Source organism: Camelus bactrianus, chromosome 17, assembly GCF_048773025.1.
Source record: "Camelus bactrianus isolate YW-2024 breed Bactrian camel chromosome 17, ASM4877302v1, whole genome shotgun sequence".
Classification (NCBI taxonomy): Eukaryota; Metazoa; Chordata; class Mammalia; order Artiodactyla; family Camelidae; genus Camelus; species Camelus bactrianus.
This window is the reverse complement of record NC_133555.1, coordinates 38,784,512-38,804,272: the sequence shown is the minus strand read 5'-3', so window position 1 is coordinate 38,804,272 and position 19,761 is coordinate 38,784,512. Positions and strand designations below refer to the sequence as shown.

Here is a 19,761-nt window from a genome sequence, read left to right as displayed (position 1 = left end):
CTGTTCCCTCCCTTCCTTCCGTCTGTGGTGTAGTCCCTACAAGTGACAAAATCTTGCTTTAAAATTGTGTCTGTGACTCCCCCACCCCCGACAGTTTGGCATAGTCAGCAAGATACGGAGCTACGCAGACTCTAAGAAGAGCAGTAGGTGAAATGCAGGGTGAAACAGCAAGTGCCCACCTGAGGAGATCCCTTCATGTCTGACTTTTACGTCCTCCTCTCCTGCCTTCTGTTCCTGATGATGCTGTATCTGAGTTCTGTCCCTGGGCTGGTTTTCGTTTCAGAAAGGCTTTGTTGCTTCTGACAAGCATCATAAACTAAACCTGTTGGTCTGTTTGTCTGGCCTCTGTTGTAACCCTCTCCTCTCAGACCCCTCAAAATCAGGTGTACTCTGTTTCCCTTTAGGTTAAATAAATGTTCTATGGATGCTCCCATCTGGGTCAGGAACGGAACTCCAACCACCCCCTAGTCAGTTAATTTTAAACATTTTGGTGCCTCTTTTGTACAACTTGGAATTAGTATACCAGAGATGACCCAGAACTTCCAGGACTGATCCTGGGACCATCATTTCCTGAAATGTTCAAGGCAAAACAAACAAAAAATTTCTGTCATGGCCAGATTGAGTCAGAGATCTGTGAGAAAACAAGGCTTAAATTAAAGGGCTAAATCCTTAATTGCCACCCAGTGGAAAAACCTCACTAGGAATATTGGTGAAATGATTTTCTGGGAAGTCTTTTATGTACCTGTAGAAAGCCCCTGATAGCAAAACATTAAGCCCCCCTATTTTTAGAGGAGGCTCGCCAGTTTCTACTTAATGACTTCTTATTCTAAATCCACTCTGCATTGCTTTGCTTGTGATGTTAGAACATTTCTTCCTTGTCAGCAGGCTCAATATTAAGCTCTGTCAGTAGGGGGTGCTAGAAGGCAAATTTCATCTGCATGAGCAGGTGCTGTCCTATCTTCCTATTTTCTGTCTTCTGCCTACTAGTACTCTAGTTGGGTACTAGTGGGAGAGTCCTGCTTGCCAGTCAAGGCCCAAATATTGAAAATACTGTCAAGATATAATTAATATTAAATTATTAATGAGATATTTCCATTCTTTTATTTGTGCTAAGTCTTTGAAATCTGATGTGTGCTTTATACTCCTGAATTCGGACTGGTCACATTCACGTGCTCAATAGCCACGTTGCTACTGTATTGGACAGTGCAGCTTTGGAACATGGTTTGACCACACATACTTAATGGGAGTGACACTTTGGGAGATAGTTTAAGAAAAGAAACTACATAAAAATATTAGACTTTATTCTGGAGATTTATTGATCATATTGATATTATATTTTTAAACCTTTTCCTGATATTAGATATAAATAAACAGTAATTATTATGCATATTATTTTAGGAATCAACATTTTCAGTATAAAAGAAAAGGAAGTACAATCATAGAATCAAGAATTTAAGTAGAAACACTGTTGAGCATTACTCAATCATGTTGGTATTAACCTGTTTACTGGTGTCATGAAGAATACAGAAACTGTTTAAAAAAATAGTGGTTAGGAGACATTTTCTGATACAAAGGGAATATTAGTAGAATGAACCTGTTCTGTCCTTGAGTCAGATGAAGCCATGAGAAATGTCCAAAATCCAGTTGGATCTCATTTTAAAGATCCTCAAGAGTTATGTAGTCCCGTGAATATGAAAGAATGCACAGTTCCATCAGGTCTTCATGTCTGAAAACCAAATGCAAAAGACATTACTATGAAACATCAACTTCAAAGTATATTTATGTAAAGGTGTTTACATATCTTAACACATGCACTTTATACATCTTAAGATTTCAAAACTCAATCACATAATCAACATGGCTAGGAGCTGCAGACTTTTAGGGAGAAAAAGTATGTAACAAAACTTGAACCCAGGGAAGTGGACTAGATGATCATCCCCTATTTATGTATTTAGGTATATATTTATGTACTAACTTTTTTTCTGGAGTATTATAATATCTTGGATTTGCTTTAAATTTTTTCACCCAGTCAGTACCACTTTGATACTGTGGAGTGAGTAACATAATCATATATGGAGTTTAGTGTTGTCTCAAATAAGATTCTCAGCCTCCCTGCTCAGGTGTCTGCTAGTAAGTAGCAGACACTAGTATGATAACTGCCTTCCTTAGGTAGGTAAACGTCTTTTTAACCTGGGACACTTTAGAATAAAGCATAGAAATATTTAAGGGAAGAGACCCATAGCATGAATTTTTTGTGTGTGTGAAATAAGTGGCTTTGCATATTTGATGTATTTGTCACAGGAGGGTGGGTTTGTTCTGGTAGAATGATAGCTTTGTAACTGGCTTAAAATATTTGATCAATATAGGTATTTTTTAAGGTAAATTCTTATTAAATTATTCTTTTTAAAAATTTTTATTGAAGTATAATCAGTTTACAATGTTGTGTTAATTTCTGGTGTACAGCACAATACTTCAGTCATATAGGAACATACATATATTTGTTTTTGTATTCTTTTCACCATAAGTTACTAGGAGATATTGATTATGGTTCCCTGTGCTATACAGTATAAACTTGTTGTTTATCTATTTTATATATATTAGTATCTGCAAATCTTGAACTCCTAATTTATCCCTTCCCACTTTCTTGGCCCCCCTGGTAACCATAAGTTTGTTTTCTTCCCACTCCCTTTCCCCACTGGTAACCATAAGTTTGTTTTCTATGTCTGTGAGTCTGTTTCTATTGTAAATAAAAGTTCGTCTTTTTTTTTTTTAAGATTCCACATATAAGTTATATCATATGATATTTTTCTTTCTCTTTCTGGCTTACTAAATTATTCTTAACATTGAAGCATCTAAGACACCTTTAGATTCCTAGTATTTAAAGTTTAGTATATTGGATTTACAAGTATGAATTTCTTCCCAGAAAAGCTTTGTTTAGTAGTTAAAGTACACAAAGGGAAATGCTTGAGATGAAGCAGGCCATTGTGTGAATGCATTTATAAGCACCCTGTTCTGTCTGTAGCCCCTTGTCACTTTCCAATGTAAGAACCATCACAGAGCCAATGGAGTGGGGCCCCAATAAAGAAAAGGCTGCCCACACACTAGCAGGTTGCTATTCTGTGCTGTCTGTTTATAGCCTCCACCAAGATGGGCAACCTGTTTTCCTCAGGTCCCTCCCTTCTCTGTGCCTGGCAGAGCCGCCATCTTAGGGCACAATTGGATGAAGGAGCACCATAGAATAAAAAAACCTGCTAGGCTTGACCTGGGTTTTCCCGTGTGTTGTTTTTCTTTACATGCACTGTCTTTCTTCTGTTACTGGTAATGTGGGGAAGCACCCAAAAATGATGATCCAAGCCTTAGGAGTTGCCCACTGGATCTGAATTGTTATGCTTCTCTGGGTAGCCTGAGGCGACTCCTACTGGAAGGCAGGTGCTACAACAGCCAGAAGAACGACTCCAAAAATGCATTCCTCTCTGGGAAAAATGGGCTCATCTAAACTCAGACTGATGTTCTCATTTTATTGGACAACTTTACAAATGTGTGTAAATCATAAACCACATACATATCCCTTCCAAATTCCAAAGGCCTGGTGAGATAGAAGCAAAACTATGGCACCAAGCAAAACTAAATAAAACTTTGCAACAAGCAGGCTTTACAGGACCTGAAGCCCATCCAAGGAACAAGATGAACTCTAACGCTGCAGTTCTTCAGTCTACCAGATCTTGAGACTCAGGCCATATCAACATTGCTATCTAGCTGGTTTTCCAGTAGTGTCATTCCAACCCTGAGGGATTTCTTACTTGTCTGTGGATTTCTTATTGTCAAGCACTCAATTATGTCCTAGGTTCCTTTGCAGCCCAGGCCACCCTAGACTCTATATAGCACATATGTTCCAGCAGGTTTCAGGGTCTGTGAAAATGAATTTAAATAAAGAACTTGGAGGGAAAGAACCCTATGATGTTCTCTTGACCATCCCACAGATGTGACTCTGGGGGGCTCTTGACCATCTTCAAGGATGCAGGGGTGACAAGCCACAACTACATCAAAACTGAGAGCAAATGAGGTAAATCTGGATACCCTTCTTAGAGACCACCAAAACCCTGGGAAGACTTAGAAAGAAGAGGTGGGTTACTTTGTGGCATTCAAGATGGTCTGAATGAAGACCACACGGTGTAGGACCATGTGGAGATGCCAGATAAATAACCTCAGGTCTAGTGTGTGAAGACTCCTGGGATAATACTATAGGATCCTTGAGTCCTCACCTTGTTCACCACCAGAGTTTGCTGCTGCATATCAGGAAGATCCTTCTTCCCTGCTTCTTTCCACCATGGCTCTCTCGTTCAAATGTCTTTTGCAGTGGTGACCCACGACTACCCAATAGTTCGTACACAACAGACTTTAGCATTGTCTCTGAAGTTCTCTGATTGCTGCTTATTCCACGTTTGGGACACAATGTGCTATAAAAATTTCCCCCACCTGAAGACTACCTAGGTCAGACGTGGCTCCTCCCTGACATAGCATGTTTGTTGGTTAGCTGCTTTGGAATATAGAGAACTCCTCACCTTTAGGAACATTTGGTTTTATGCTCTTTTTCTAGCACTAATCATTGGAACTGGGATTTTTGAATTTGGAAGTCCCAAGGTAAAACCTGTAGGGATTCTAGGACAAGGCCTAATGCAACTAAGGATGCCACTGGGGTTTCACAAACCCAGGAGTTGTCTTTTGCCTCTGTAAAGGAAGAGTAAGATAGCTCATGAACTTAAACTGTGGCTCAAGGTAGATGGAAAAAGATAACCCATAAAATTAAAGAAGTATCCCAGGTTCTTCACTCCATAAGAGTAATCATCTTTCTGTTGGTTCAGGTAGATCCTGGACATTGGTGGACAATTGTTGAAAGTAATTCATTACAAATTAATTATCCTGATTGCAAGATGAACTCTCTGTATTTTATGCTACTTAGAGTTTGCTTGTCATGTTACATTAAACAAGCCTCCCTCCCAACTCTTAACTTTTTGAAAGGCTAAACAAATGGTCCTCTGAGGAGCAGAGAAAAAAAGACGATACTATGTGAAATTATTTATAGGCTGACAAGACATAGTTGTAGCTACTAAATATATACTATATGTAGAGGTTACATCTATCAAAGGGTGGATACAGAGGAAGGCAGCCACCATCATCCCCAGAACTTCATGTCATTTTTTTTCTGAAAAATAAACTGAATTAGCAGAAATCCTTAACTTTTGATTCTTTTCACTGAAACTATGACCCTCCTTATGTATCTTCAGTGTTTTACTGGACATAAACTCTGACCTCTTTCACTATGTCCATTATCAGATGCCCCTTCCAAATCCCTTCTGAAGTTTGCTTATGTAGGTTCATTGAGCACAGGCCTAAATGTAAAACCTAAAATCATAAAAATTCTAGAAGAAAGCATAGGAAAAAATCTTTGTGACCTGAGGGTGAATGGACACAAAAAGCACAATCTATAAGAGAAAAAAATTGTTTGGACTCCACTAAAATTAAGAACTATTGCTCTTCAAAAGGCACTGTTACAATGAAAATGCAAGTCACAAACTAGGAGAAAATATTTTCAAATCATATACCTGATTAAGGAATTGTATCCCTGATTTACAGAGAGCCCTCAATACTCGATAGTAAGAAAACACTCTGCCAATTTTTTTTTAAATGGGCAAATGATTTGAAAAGACACTTCACCAAAGAAGATAAATGAATGGCAAGTAGGCATCTGGAAATATATTCAATATCATTAGTTCTTAAGGAAATGCAAATTAATACCACAATGAAATACTACTTCACACTTACTAGAATGGCTAAGAGTAAAGACTGACCAATCCAAGGACGTAGGAGGATGCGAGCAATTGGAACTCGTGTATTTTGCTGGTGGAAATGCAAAATGGTACAGCTACTTTGGAAAACAGTTTGCCTGGTTCCTTACACACCTAAACATACACTTACCATACAACCTAGCTGTTCCATTCTTAGTTTTTCCCCAAGGGAAGTGAAAACCTATATTCACCCGAAAACCTGCACATGAATGTTTATAGCAACTTTGTAATCACAAAAAACTGGAAACAAACCAAATATCCCTCAACTGCAGAGTGGATAAACAGATTGCTTCAGCCATAATTGTTGTTGAAGGGAATGTAATTTGGTACAATCACTTTGAAACACTGTTTGGCAGGATTTACTGAAGACAAACATATTCCCCAGCAATTTCACTCCTAGAGACATACCCATTAGAAATGCCTAATGTGTTTGCCAAAAGGCTTATACAATAATGTTCATAACAGCACTGCTGTAAAAACCATGTGATGATGAGTTTGACTCCATTTTTTTTTGGATTTTTTAAATAATTGAAGTACAGTCAGTTACAATGTGTCAGTTTCTGGTGTATAGCATGATGTTTCTGACTCCACTTTTGATGTTTGACCATGACAGCCTTCAAGCCCCATCACTCCCCTTTTCCTTTTTTGCCCCACTCCTGGATAAGAAAACCCAGGTACTTGCTTCCTTGGTGTGGGTGAGGAGTTAAGACCACTCAAACTCCAGCCAGTGGAAGAGGGAGTCTTCATCCTGGACCCCCCTCGCCCCAACCACTGTGAAAACTAGAGCCACTTACCCTTTCTTCTTAAACAGGTCCTGCTCTCCCCAGAAAGCCTTACTATGTGGCTGATAAATCTTTCAGATCCTCTTGGTGAGTGTACTACATTATTAATCTCCAGCTCTAAATGAATTTTTGGATGGGTGGAGGGAGGCATGGATACCACTGTCCACAGAGCAACCATAAAGCAAACCCCAAACTGGACATTATTCAAATGCCAACTCAACAGATAAATGGACAAATTGTCGAATAATCCCCTAATGGAACCTATAGGGCCATGCGAATGAGTGAACTACAACTGCATATAATCTTGCAAACATAATGCTGAACAAAAGAAACCAAACGAAAGAATATACTCTATATGACTACATTTAAATAAAGTTTAAAAACTGGCAAAGCTAATCTATGATATTAAAAGTTAGGATAGTCACCACCATTCTTAAAGTAGCAGGTTACTGGAAATGAACACAGAAGGGGAGGTTTTCTGAATGTCAGGCTCAGTCTAGGGGGAAAAAAAATCAGGGACTGGATGAAAGGATGGTCCCAACTGTTCTGGCTCTGCTGGTTCTGCTGACAAATTGAGTGTGAACCAGCCCCACCCAGTGGACAAATATAGAAATGCATGTCGATCTTAAAAGAGGGAGGTGACGGGCCTCTCCTGGGAGCCTCATTGTGTCAGCCAGTTTGGGGAATAGGGTGCAGATTATGGGCTCAGAAATGAGATGGAGTGTCTTAAGAAGCATCTGAAGTTAGCCTTCATGTCGTGCCACAAGTATCTGGCCTCAGCCAGACTGAGGGGGACAAATGACTTCTCTGACCTGAGAGGTAGGAAGCTGAGGGCTCCACTCTCCCCAGGCTTGGTCTACTTCACCAGGCAGTCTAGGCTGGGTTTGCGTATCACCTTTACTCAGGTGTTAGATGCTAATCCAGTAAGGCAGGTAATAATCCCCATTCACAGATGAGGGAATTGAGGCCTAGGTGACTTGGTTTGTGAATGGCAGAATTAAGGTTTGAACTCAGATCTGTCTAGCTCTAAACCAGGGCTCTAGTACTGTCTTAACCTTTTTTGTGCCATGGCTCCTGCTGGCAGGCTGGTGAAACCTATGGACTCATCTCAGAATAATGTTTTAAAAAGCATAAAATAAAACACATTAGATTACTGATCCTATTGAAATTGCCAAAAAATGCCAATCCTATTAAAAAACAGGTACCAAGATTTTTTTTTTTCAGTTGTGTCCTGGTATCTGCTATATATATGTTGCTGTATTGATTTTTTAAATATAAGATAAAGCAGTTGGTCTGAAAACAACCAGAATTTCTAGGAAGTAATGACGGTATATAGTTTGAGATGTCTGCTATGATGGTGATGTGAAAGAAACTATCAGTGATTTTACTGGTGACAGAGTCACGGGTCACATTCCATGTGAAGGAAATGCTGAATTTCCATTAGAGGCCAATGAAAATAAAGATGTTATTCTGTTCCCATCTAAGTTCACAGACCTCCTGCATAAAAGGCTTGGGTCCACTGGGGATCTTTGGACCCCAGGTTAAGACCCCCTGAGTCTCTTGCCTCTGACTCATCTCCCGTTCCTCCCTGACTGTTCCCAGCCTTCATTGGAAACCAGCCTGTGAGCTGGTAACTCGCCAAGAATGTTGGGTGTTTGCTGAACGACAAGGAGAGACCACAGGGCTCAAGAGACATCGAAGGCCTCTAATACCTCAGGCAGGCTGTTGGACTCAGAGGTACACAGAGGAATCCCTTCAAGAAGCTCTCAGGCTAGTAGAGGCAGTGTCTCCAAGTAGTTTATGGTTACCTTTCAAATGAATTAGACGAAAAGTGAGTGTTTTGGAAACAGAGGAAGAACAGCCTTTTGGGACAGGTAGTCCAGGAAGGTGTCCTGTAGGAGACAACACCAGAGATTGGGGGTGGACAACTTCAGAGGGGGCAGTGTAATGTAGTAGTTAGGCACACAGGCTATGTTGTCAGATGACCTGAGTTCAAGACCTGACTCCATCACTTCCTGGCTGTGGGTAAGTCGGCCTGATTTCTCTACCCTTGCTTCCTCGTCTGTAAAATGGAGTGACCCGAACATTTTATAGGGCTGGTGTGAAGATTAAATGAGTTTAAATACCATTAGCCATGATAATGGTGCTGCTTATCATTGGAGAGGTAGACAGAAGGACGAAGTCTTTCTAGGGGTTAGGGGCAGCTTGAGCTGTGCAGAGACTGGATCATATTTTTGTGAAAGGAGCAGAGCAGGGAGGGCCACTTGCTCTATGATTTAAGGTGGAACACAAAAAGCATGTTTTATTTGCATAGTTGTGTTTTTGTCTTATTTTGCATTAGGAGAATAACTTCAAAATGTCACCAATAGTACTCCATAAGACAGGGCTAGTGTGAGTACTTATATTTTATAAAGTGATGGTTTGATTTAGAATATTCGTAGAATAATACATAGCATAGGTGGTACGGGGCGTGGCGAAGAATGTGAGAGTGGTAGCAATGCCTGGTTTGAATCACCAGATCAGGAGATAGGAACCACCTTCGCTTAACAGAATTTTAGAGAATCTCTTGGCCCAGCCCAGCATTCCCTGCAGCCCTGAATGGGACATGGAGGCTGACAGTAAATACACAGTTTTTAGGAAAAGCCCAGAAATGCTGTCCACATCCTTTCACTTCTGGTTGCATTTAAGGGCAATAGTTTAGTCTGTGGGTCATCACCCAGAAGCGAGTTGTGAAATCAGTTAATGCGTCATGTCCAGCCTTTAGGAAATATGTAACAGAATAGAATCGAAAATAAGAAAGCACACTGAGGGTAATCAGGGTAATTATTATTTTGTGAAACTTGTGCCGTGGACCGCCAGGTAAAATGCATTTCCTGCCCTGTGGGTTACAGGCAAAAGCATCTGTTCAGGTGAATACAGGCCTGCCTCCTAGTATGAGTTCTGCTCCTGTCTGCCGCCTTGCAGGGTGGTCTCCACACCCTGTAAGCCATGGAGGCAGATTAATTTTGCTGGGTGGCTAACGTGTTATGCTTGTGTTTGGGGTACTGATTTAGCCAAAGTGTACTTGAGCCCATTTATATGCCCAGAGCCCTCCACCTCTGAGGGATTGCATTCTCTAGGGTGGGAGGCTTGTGATCAGGTCATATAGGCCACTGGAACTTTTCACAGTCACCTTCCTGAGATCATCCAAATGTTCCTTTTTGCAGATTTTCAGCCCACACCCAGGGCTTCTGCTTCCAAACATTTCATCATATCTCCAATCACAGCATTTTTTTTTTATCTCATGGTTTCCTCATTTTGTGGCCACACTTCCCACTGTGATATGTAATATCTGGGTGGAGCATGTCCCCAACCTGAAGCAGCCTGTTTTGCTGGCTCACCTCCCATGGGCCGTGCTGTCCTGTGAAACCTGAAGAGGTTTTGTCTCAGGGGTTCGTTCCTCTGCATTCAGTTCAGCAGTTTCCTCCCATTGACCCTCCCCAGGGGTGGCTGGGTAGGAACTCGAGGGGACAATCCTTAGATAGAGTATACAGATAACTGTCCTATGGAGACCTAGAGACAGAGATTTGAGTGTAAATTTTAGTTTAAACTGTAGGAAGTTGCCGTTTTTATAAGGCAAAGAATAGCAGCTATTGGCAATGTCATGTGGTTCAAGCACTAGTTTATTTGGGAGATGGAGACACAGGCAGTATAGTGGGGAAATGAGAAAGGGGAGGGCAGGTCATGTAAAGGATGTGTTATCAAACCAGTTACTCCTGTGGGTAGCTGGAGTGTAATCCCATTGGAGAAATTCAGGAAGACAGTATAGAACACAAAACTCAGAGTTATTCCACCCAATGGACAAAGGATGTGGGCTATATTTGCAACAACCATTGGTTGAGGGCTCATGAGCGGGTGGGAAGCATTGTTTCCTTGGAACTTCTAGCATGCTGCACTGGTGGGCAGGAATGAAACAGGCTTTGTCAGCCAGAGCAAGCCCTCAGATGAAGCTGTGTGGGTATTGCCAGTTGGGAGTCAGCCAGTGTATACTGAGTGGGTGAGGACAGGGTACAGGCGGACTAGCAGCAGCCCCTGCTGCAGAAGCTATGCCCTTGGATTCTGAAAGTGCCGCTAACTCTTGGCCACAAACTCAGGTATACAAGAAAATGTGGTCATATTTTTGTAGAACAACTTAGCTTCTGTTTGGAGACTCCAATCCACAGGATATTGGAAAATAAATCTCAGTCACCATGAGAGTCCCCCCTTTGTCCAGAATTGCATCAGATCTAGGTGATTCAGTCAGTGCCAAGGCCCAGATGAGCGTTGCGCCACCGGGTTCTTGGTGGCATCTGTCCATATGGGCCTCCACCTAGACACCATTTCCTGTCTCCCTGTTGGTCACCAGCCCTATGAATGCACAATCAGTATGATCCACCAGCACCTTCAGGCCTGGCAGTTCATTGAGTATCTCATTTCGTTGCTTCTGTGCCAAGCTAGGGAGTGGGATGGGGCTGCCTGTGACCCTGCTCACGTTGGACTCACCATGTGATAAATCTCTCTGTGCTTGGATCCCACAAACCCCAGGACAGACTGGGAGGCAGAACACAGGGTCTCTGTACTGTCTAGATTGATGTGCTGCTTCTCCTGGGTAGAAAGAGAGCCTTAATTTCCTCGCACTTCTGTACTCAGAGGACTGGTCTCTTGCATCACAGAGACACTGCTGAACTGATCTTCATTAACTGGGGGGACGGGAGTCAGAGGATGAAGAGGGGCTTAGGCACGTGGCAACCTGAAACCCAACCACTGCCTCAAACCTAAGGAGAATCTGCTCTGCTCACAAATGAGTCATGTGAGTGACTTTGAGGAGGTGAAGTAGAGTGACAGGGGTGAGTCCCTCACCTGGGTCTGCTGGGGCAGGAACAGTATGGGTGAACTGTGAGTGGGCTGGAAGTTCAAGGAAGCAAAGACTCAGAGCTTGAAGTGACCCTGACAACATAAGCTCCTGGGAATTTTAGCAGGGGCAGTTTAGAGGCAAACCCATTTCATTCTGCTTCAAAGGACAGTGTCATCTCAGCTGACTTTGAGTTACACTTGACCTCACTTGTTGAGAATTTTCTTATTTTAGTTGGAGGAGTCAGGGCTCACATTGAGACAGGCTGTGACCTGGGACCCAGTACCCTTTGCTACAGTGCTTGCACCTGGACAAACATCTCCTTAAACAACAGAATACAAAGAAACTATAAGGGACTAAAAATAACTGCATACATGCGCAGTTGGGGCAAATTACAAACGACAAGGTAAAGAAAGACCAAAAACCCAACTGCCACTTCTGAGGTGTGGGGAGCAAAAGCAGGGAACCACGCATGATTCCTGCACACAGCACCACCAAGGGGGTGGGCAGACCACCTAAACCACCCCTTTGGCCTGACCCTGGATCCGCCCCTTCCTTCACCCCACTTAAGGGACCAGCTTGCCTGTACTCAGGAAGTAAGAGGGAACCTGTTACTTCTTTTCGCTCCCTCATGCTGCAGCATGAGTCCCAGTAAAGCCTTGCCTGAGTTTCTCCTCTGGCCTCTTAGCATTTTCTATTGATTAAGGAAACCAAGAACTCTGGCCAGTAACAACACTGAGCTGATCACCCAGCCTCCTGTTTTCCCAAGAACAACCCCCTAACTGGGAAGTTTCAGGTGGGATTTGTTCTGTCTCCTGTTTACTGTGCCCAGCTCTCTGTGGAACTGTGTAGCCTTTTCAGGAGTCTAGTGGCCAAGCGCCAAGGAATGCCAGGAGCTAAAAGGCCATTCAGGAGGAAGACGCTAGAGCAAGGTCAGGGGTGTGCAGGAGTGCGGGAGGAGACTAGAAGTCATCAAAGGTATGGAAGCACCATTGTACAAGTGCTGAAGAATGAATGGGGCTGGGCGTTGAGCATCCGTGGCTGCTCACCTCACAAGAAGGGCAACAATCACACAGTATGTGCCTCCTGAGTGATGAACAGAACTTTGTGAGGTTTCAAACCTGAATGTGATCAAACTGCCCACTTCCAATTCACAGGAAATACAGACAGCAGAGAAATGGATTAAACAACACCATTGTTGCAGAAAAGTGTGTTAAAGCTCAGTGTTACAGCTCCGTGTTACAGCTCAGTTGTGACAGCAACCTGGATCCAACTCAGAGAGTTGGAGAACTCAGGTTTATTACGCCAGCGGGCCCAGAGGAGTTAACACTCCAAGCTCTGGACCCCGTCTCTGGGTTTACACAGGCTTTTATATGCTGCCAGTATACACTTTGAAAGATCATATGTAAATAAAGTATAACAAAAGTTGACTGATTAGGAACAAGCTTTGTAGAAATGGACCAATCAAGAGTGAAAGAAATAACCAATCAGGAGTGAGCTCTATGCAAATGAAGTACTACAAATGAACCAACCAGGAGTTAGCTCAGGGAACCAATAGATTTTTAGGGGTAAGTTCCACTTTACTAGAAGTAAGCCGTTTCAGGCAAAGTGAGATGGAGCGCTGGGCCAGGGTACCGGATGGTGCTGGCAGGAGAGTAGTGGCCCTGCCTGGGGGTCCTGCTGGTCTTTTTTATAGGGCTTCTCACCTCACCATGAGGATGCAATCAGCTCGATCCAGACTGGGAAACTTTACATACAGTATGAACAACCATCTTCTTCAAGAAGTAAGTTGTAAAGATATACAGGTGGCCTAATAGGCATATGAAAAGATGCTCAACCTTGTTAATCATCAGAAAAATGCAAATTAAACACACAATGCGCTATCACTTCACACCTGTTAGAATGGCTATTATCAAAAAGACCACAAATAGCAAATGTTGGCAAGGATGTAGGCGAGGATGTGAAGAAAAGGGAACCCTCATACACTGTTGGTGGCAATGTGAATTTGTGCAGCCACTGTGGAAAACAGTAAGGAAGTTTCTCAAAAATTAAAAATAGAACTAACATATGACCCTGAAGTTCCACCCCTGGGTGTATGTTGGAAGAAAACATAAAAACTAATTCAAAAAGATATCTGTGCCCCAGTATTCATCGTGGCATTATTTACAATAGTCAAGATGTGAAAACAACCTAAGTGTCCATTAACAGATGACTGGGTAAAGAATATGTGATATATATATATATATATATATATATATATATATATATATATATATATATATATATATATATATATATGTATGTATGTATGTATGTATGTATTCACACACACAATGGAATACTACTCATTAAAAAATAATGAAATATTCCCATTTGCAGCAACATAGATGGACTTGGAGGGCATTATGCTAAGTGAAAAAGTCAGAGAAAGACAAATACTGTATGATATCACTTATATGTGGAATTTAAAAATAAACTAGTGAATATAATGAGAAAGAAACAGACTTACAGATACAGAGAACAAACTAGTGGTTACCAGTGGGGAGAGGGAAGAGGGAGGGGCAAGATAGGGGTAGGGGATTAAGAGGGACAAACTATTATGTATAAAATAAATGAGCTGCAAGAATATATTATACAGTGCAGAGAATATAGCCAATATTTTATAATAACTCTAAATGAAATATAACCTTTAAAATTGTGAATCACTGTGTTTGTACACCTGAAATTTATATAATATTGTATATTAACCATACCTCAATAAAACAAAACAAGACAAACAAACAAAAGAAATAAGTTGGGAGGAAAAGCAAAAAGTCAGAGATGGAGAGGGAACCTACAGACCTAAAAAACTTTCAAATATATATCAACCCCTTGTGTGTGGACCTAATTTGGATCCTGATTTGAAGAAACAAACTGTGAAGGGAAAAATTTATGAGACCAGTGACTGGATATTTGATATTAAGGAACTAGTGTTAACTTTCTAAAGTGTGATAGTAGTCAAAGCCTTTATCTTTTAGGCATATGCTCAAATATTTATAGCTAATGTTATATGATGTCTGGTATTTGCTTCAGAATAATACAGGAAAGGGTAAGTGGGTGGATGTGTAGGTGAAAAAGATTGGCCACTAGTTGATAATCATTGAAGCTGGATGATGGACACATTCATTATCCTTTTCTGACACTTTCTGGGGCAATATGTTTGAAAATTGCCATAATAAAAAACTTAACTATAAAACATCTGGTGAAGAGAAAACATCTGGATTTGGAAGGGAGGTGCAGTCAGCCAACTGGCTGGGGGCCAAGGGTGGGAGTGAGGGAGTCAGGCGGCCTGGGCTTGGGCAGCCACGTGGGGAGGGCCTCCTGGATAGGCAGATGGGGTGAAAAGGTAAAGGAGTGCTCGGCAAGGCTTCTAGCTCTCAGCTGTTGGTTAAACTCAGCTTCTTCAGTTTCTAAGACCTTAAAAGTGTTTAAAAGAAAATAATTCCAGAGAAATGACATTGGCTACAGAAAGTTGGCAGGTCAGTCCGTCCATGCTTCCCACCCACTTCCAGGCTCTTCTTTGAGCACCAATTTCAGAGCCGTACATGATGTTGTCTTCTTTGCTTGGAGCCGAAGGGTATGCCAGGCTGATATTCTTTGCAGTCCCTGACCTCGGGCTGGCTGGGCATCCTGGTTTCAGTCACTTGCTCCCAGAAGCACAGACAGCCCTCCTCATGGGCAAAACCCTGGAGCCCAACAACAGGGTATCACAGCTGATGGAGTGTGGACAGCATCGGATCCAGCCCTCTCCGGGGCAGCCCCAGGGAGTGGAGTCTTTGTGTACAAAAAACGTTGGGAGCAGTCTTAGGTAAAAGTTGGTAATTCTGGGAAACTTTCTACATAGAAGCATTCATCCAGCCAGTCCACTTTAATTTAGTGTCTACTGCATGTCAAGTGCTGGCTGGGCTATTCTGTGAGGGATTCTCAGATGAGTGAGAAATAATTCTGTCTTAGAATAGCTAACTAGATCTGAGTTGCAGGGAAGGGAGAAAGAATGAGCAAAGAATTAAACAGAATATTCACATACATTGTGGGCAAGAGAGCACTGGGTGGGGAGTCAGAAGGTCCAGGGGCTCCTAATCACTGTGAGTCTGGGCAAGTGTCTTTCTCTCTAAGCCTTAGCAGCCCTGTCTTCAAAATGGGGGTGATGACCTCACCTTGGCCTAACCCACAGAGAAGACATCTGGAGAACCAGTACATTAACTCTAATGTGTAATATGTGGTTGAAGGTATTTTGATAAATGAATAAACATGTTGGTTTCAAACAAATATGTTTGTACCAAAGCAAGGGGCTAGTAAATGGTGAAAAGTTTACAGATTCCCTCCCACCTTAGCTGAAAGCAGCCCTCTCCCAAGGCCCTGAGCACGAGACCCCGGGCATATATGCAAAAGGGAGACACAGCATGTCTGGGGTGGCTGCAGGGGGCCAGCTGGCGGGAGTGGCACAGAAAGAGGAAATGGAAGAGGTGAGATGAACAACAGTTCCTTCCTATTGTGCCGTCAATGGAGCATGATAAGAAGAAGCTGGTCTGAGATTCGGCACAACATCTAATCAAACTGACTAAACAGAAATGCTAACAGAACTTCTACACTGGAGAGCAAGTTTGTGATTTGAATTCCAATTGAAGACCCTAGAGATGGACTAGACTGACCTTCTTGTGGGCTTCTCCCAGAATGGGGTGAACTTCGCCCAAGGAATACAGAGAAATGGGGAGGAAAGAGACAGCGAGTGAGACAGAGGCTGAGACAGGACCAAACCGAGGCTCCTCCATCAAGTGCTGGCTGGGCTACGATGGCAGATCAACTGGCTGGCTCTCCAGCTCCTGGTCTGTGTGGGTAGCACCAGGTACTCTGCGTGCAGATGAACAAGGCCCTTGACCTTTGGGAATTTGCAGTCTGGTAGGGAGATTTAACCCAGAATAATAGGTCCCTTACAGACTTGGGAAGCTCAGAGCAGGGCATCAGGGAGGCCTGGAGAGACTTGGGGAGGCTTCTGGGGGGAGACAGACCTGGAGCTGGTTTGTGGAGAATGAGAAGGATTCAGCTGCAGGCAAAAGGTTGACAGATTCGCAGTCAGTGCTTGGCTGAAGAGAGAAGCAGGTATTTTGAAAACATTAGTAGATGAATCCAGTGTGTTAGGAGTATGTCAGTATAGTAAAGATTTTAAGGTCTCTACCCTGAGGATGAAGGGCGTTGTGTCACGTGGGAAAGGACATCCTGCTGCCTGGCTTCAGAGGCTGGTCTACTCCCTTCCCAGGGCAGACAATCCTTGCACATCTTAAAGAGAAGGAAGGAGACGAGTTCAGAGCCTTCTCCCTCCAGCCCACTTTGACGTGGGGAAGTCCCGCTTCTTCTCCTTGACTAGTTTCTCTTGCTACAGTGCACTGCAGTCTCCGCACTGCAGCCGGGGCCAGTGGAGGACAGCTCGTAACTCTCCCCTGGGCAGAGAGCAGGTCCTCTGCTTGAAAGAATTTGGGTAAGTGCTGCCCAGCTGTCTGCCACCTGCACTTCTCAGCAACTGTCCCTGCAGCAGAGCAAAGAAGTGGGAGTCAAGAAGGAAAAGCTCAGGGCATGAGGTTGGCTGGTGCTGCTATTGGGCTGGGTCAGGATTGGGGTGGAGGGCATAATGACCAGCTGGAGAGAAGTGGAAGAATCTTGACGTACCTGGCTAGCCTTTCCTAGAACTCCCTGGCTCTGGAGCCATGACTGACTTCTGCTGACGGGAACCTTCCCGTTCCAGGAAAAGGCCCAGCTCTTGCTGGGAAGTGCCTCAGGGAAACCTGGCCACTGATGCAAAGATTCTGAGCTCCCTCTGGAACCTGCCCTGACCACCAGGGAGGAGGTGTTCAATGTACTGTGGCTGGCAAATCAGTCCAACAGGAAGCAGATGGGTTAAGATATTTCAAAAGAGGATGAGACAGTTTGAACAGTGAAAGAAATAATGATTATTATGGAATAAAATTAATACTTATAACTAGGAAGAAGGGCCAACTCATAATAAAATTCCAATTAATAAATGTAGAAAGAATGATGGAAATAGAAAATCACCATTTGGCAAATACCACAGTAATAATTGTTGGAAAGCATTGTCAATGGATGCTGAAATTAATGGTAAAACTATAAGAAACAGGCTATTTGTATAGTTTCAAAGTACCTCCCCACAAGATGCTTATTAATTACAAAGGAATAAATAGAATTTCACAGTGGAAAAACCTTGGCAGATACCACCTTACCAAGTGATCAAAGTTAACATTGCCAGCAACGAGACACCGAACTCAGGTGCCTCTGGTATCATGCACTGAGAAGGACACGTCACCTCTGCGGTGTCCCTGCCCAAAATACATAACCTACATCTAACCATGAAGAAGCACAGAACCAAAATTTAGGGGCATTCTACAGTTCTTTTCAAACCTGTCAAGGTCATGAAAAACAAAGTAAGACTGAGGAACTGTCCCAGAATGGAGAGACCAATGAGACACAACCACCAAATGCAATGTGGAATTCTGCTTCAGATCTTGGACCAGAGGAAGAACACCAGTGAAATAATTGGTGACATTCCAGTAAGGTCTGTAGATGAGTTAATAGTATTGTGTCGATGTTAATTTTATGGCTTAGATCATTGTGCTGTGGTTCTGCAGGATGTTAACATTAGGGGAAGCTGGCTGACAGGTGTACAGGAATCCTGTGCACTATTTTTGCAAGTCTAAAAATTATTTTTTAGAAGTTCAAAAGAGAGGGTGAAGAAGGAGTCCAGGTTCTAGAACTTTGCTGTTCCCCTAGATGGAACCCAGGACTCTGTGACCTTAATTGGTAACTAACATTTGGCCTAGAGAGACTTGGAAACACATCCACTAGGAAGGTCCTCTGCTCCCCTCTGTTGGAGTGAGAACCCATCACAGGCTTGACCTCCACTCTGGGTGGCCTATTGGCCCCAGAGAGAGGCAAATGTCTAAGTACCTCCCTGGGGACATTCAGTTCTCATTATATCTGTCTGAGGGAGGCACCATCCCCACCCCCAATAAAATCTGAAAACCAAGGCTCAGAGAGATGAAACCATCATATCTAGGTCACACAGCAGGTACATACAGAGCCAGATTCAAGCCCAGGTCTGTGTGACCCCAGTGCCGGTGCCTGTAACCACCTGACATTATTCTATTACTGCTCAGATCAGGTAGAAGCAACGAGCATTCACCATGCACCTGCCATGTGTCAGGCTAGTAGTGGGGCTGGAGGTGAACGTGGCTGAGACACTGACCCTGGACCACAGATGCTGTTTTGGCAGAGGGGTACCCTCATACTGCCAAGCTTACGGCAGGCAGTGTGCGCACACATATATTTGTTCATTTAGTCTCTGCTCTTGCCTGGCCCTGGGCTCAGGCTGGTGGGTCAGATATGGTCCTTGCCCTGGGAGCTCATGACCCAGTAGGGAAACAGACAAGTAAAGAGGCAGCTGGCTATACAGAGATACATTCTTTGGTGGGAGGGGCAGGAGGCACAGGGAAGAGGGAGAGAGGGAAGATGGTTTGGAAAGTCTAAGAGATGAGAATATTGCTGACACTGTAGGTGAAGCAGACACAGTGCTGCTTGGAGGGAGCTATGGTCCAGGAAGAAGAGCTGGGGGCAGATGGGGGGTATGATCCTGCTGGGGAGGGATCCAGGATCAATGAAGCTTTAGGTCGGGAAGGCCACCTGGATAGAGGACAGGGTAAGCAAAGGCCTGGAGGTCTGGACTGAGGCTGTTAGTGTCCTTGGCCCAGCTGCAGGGGGGATTTGTTCCAGAGAAGTGTAGTTGGGGATACATGTTTTCCAAAGTAGTTAGAGTGTCTTTGGGGAGGGGGGGATGCTCTTTCATGGGGACAGTCATTTGAGCTTGACTCATTTTCAATGAGGAAAACAGCTTGTGGCTGTGTGGCTGAGGTGGGGCTGCGGCTGTGCGGCTGAGGTGGGGCTGGGGCAAGTGCAAAGCCAGAAAGCAGGATGTATGCCGGAAGCTGTCCAGAGAGGAAGAGCTTATAAAAAAGAATCACTCCCTCTGTACTTCCCTGAGGAAGAAGGTCCCAGGTGCTGCTGCTCTCCTTCTGGGTGCGAGGTGGACATCCCCACGCAAGCAGGCCTGGCTCTGGTAGGTTAGAGCTGCTTTTGGAATGGGGTGGGTCCTGTGCAGGGGCCACAGGGAGAGACTGGATCCAGTGCCCTGGAGAGTGAGGACAGGTGTGGGGAGAGG

At 43.5% G+C, this 19,761-nt stretch overlaps 1 protein-coding gene across 7 annotated transcripts in view; it reads left to right on the top strand.

Annotated features, from left to right (window-relative positions):
* The window catches only part of ACKR2 (atypical chemokine receptor 2), a 54,969-nt gene that overhangs the window by 23,669 nt on the left and 11,539 nt on the right, over positions 1 to 19,761 (top strand). For 3 of the 7 annotated variants that reach the window (XM_074345128.1, XM_074345129.1, XM_074345126.1), the window contains one exon: positions 6,658 to 6,715. The exons of 2 other annotated variants lie outside the window; for them this stretch is intronic. In XM_074345128.1, the coding sequence (XP_074201229.1) occupies positions 6,685 to 6,715 (31 nt within the window). In that variant the 5' untranslated portion in view covers positions 6,658 to 6,684. Of the gene's footprint in view, positions 1 to 6,657; positions 6,716 to 8,634; positions 8,654 to 19,466; positions 19,660 to 19,761 lie in introns of those variants that run through there. 2 more of the 7 variants (XM_074345136.1, XM_074345130.1) reach the window with 2 other exon arrangements.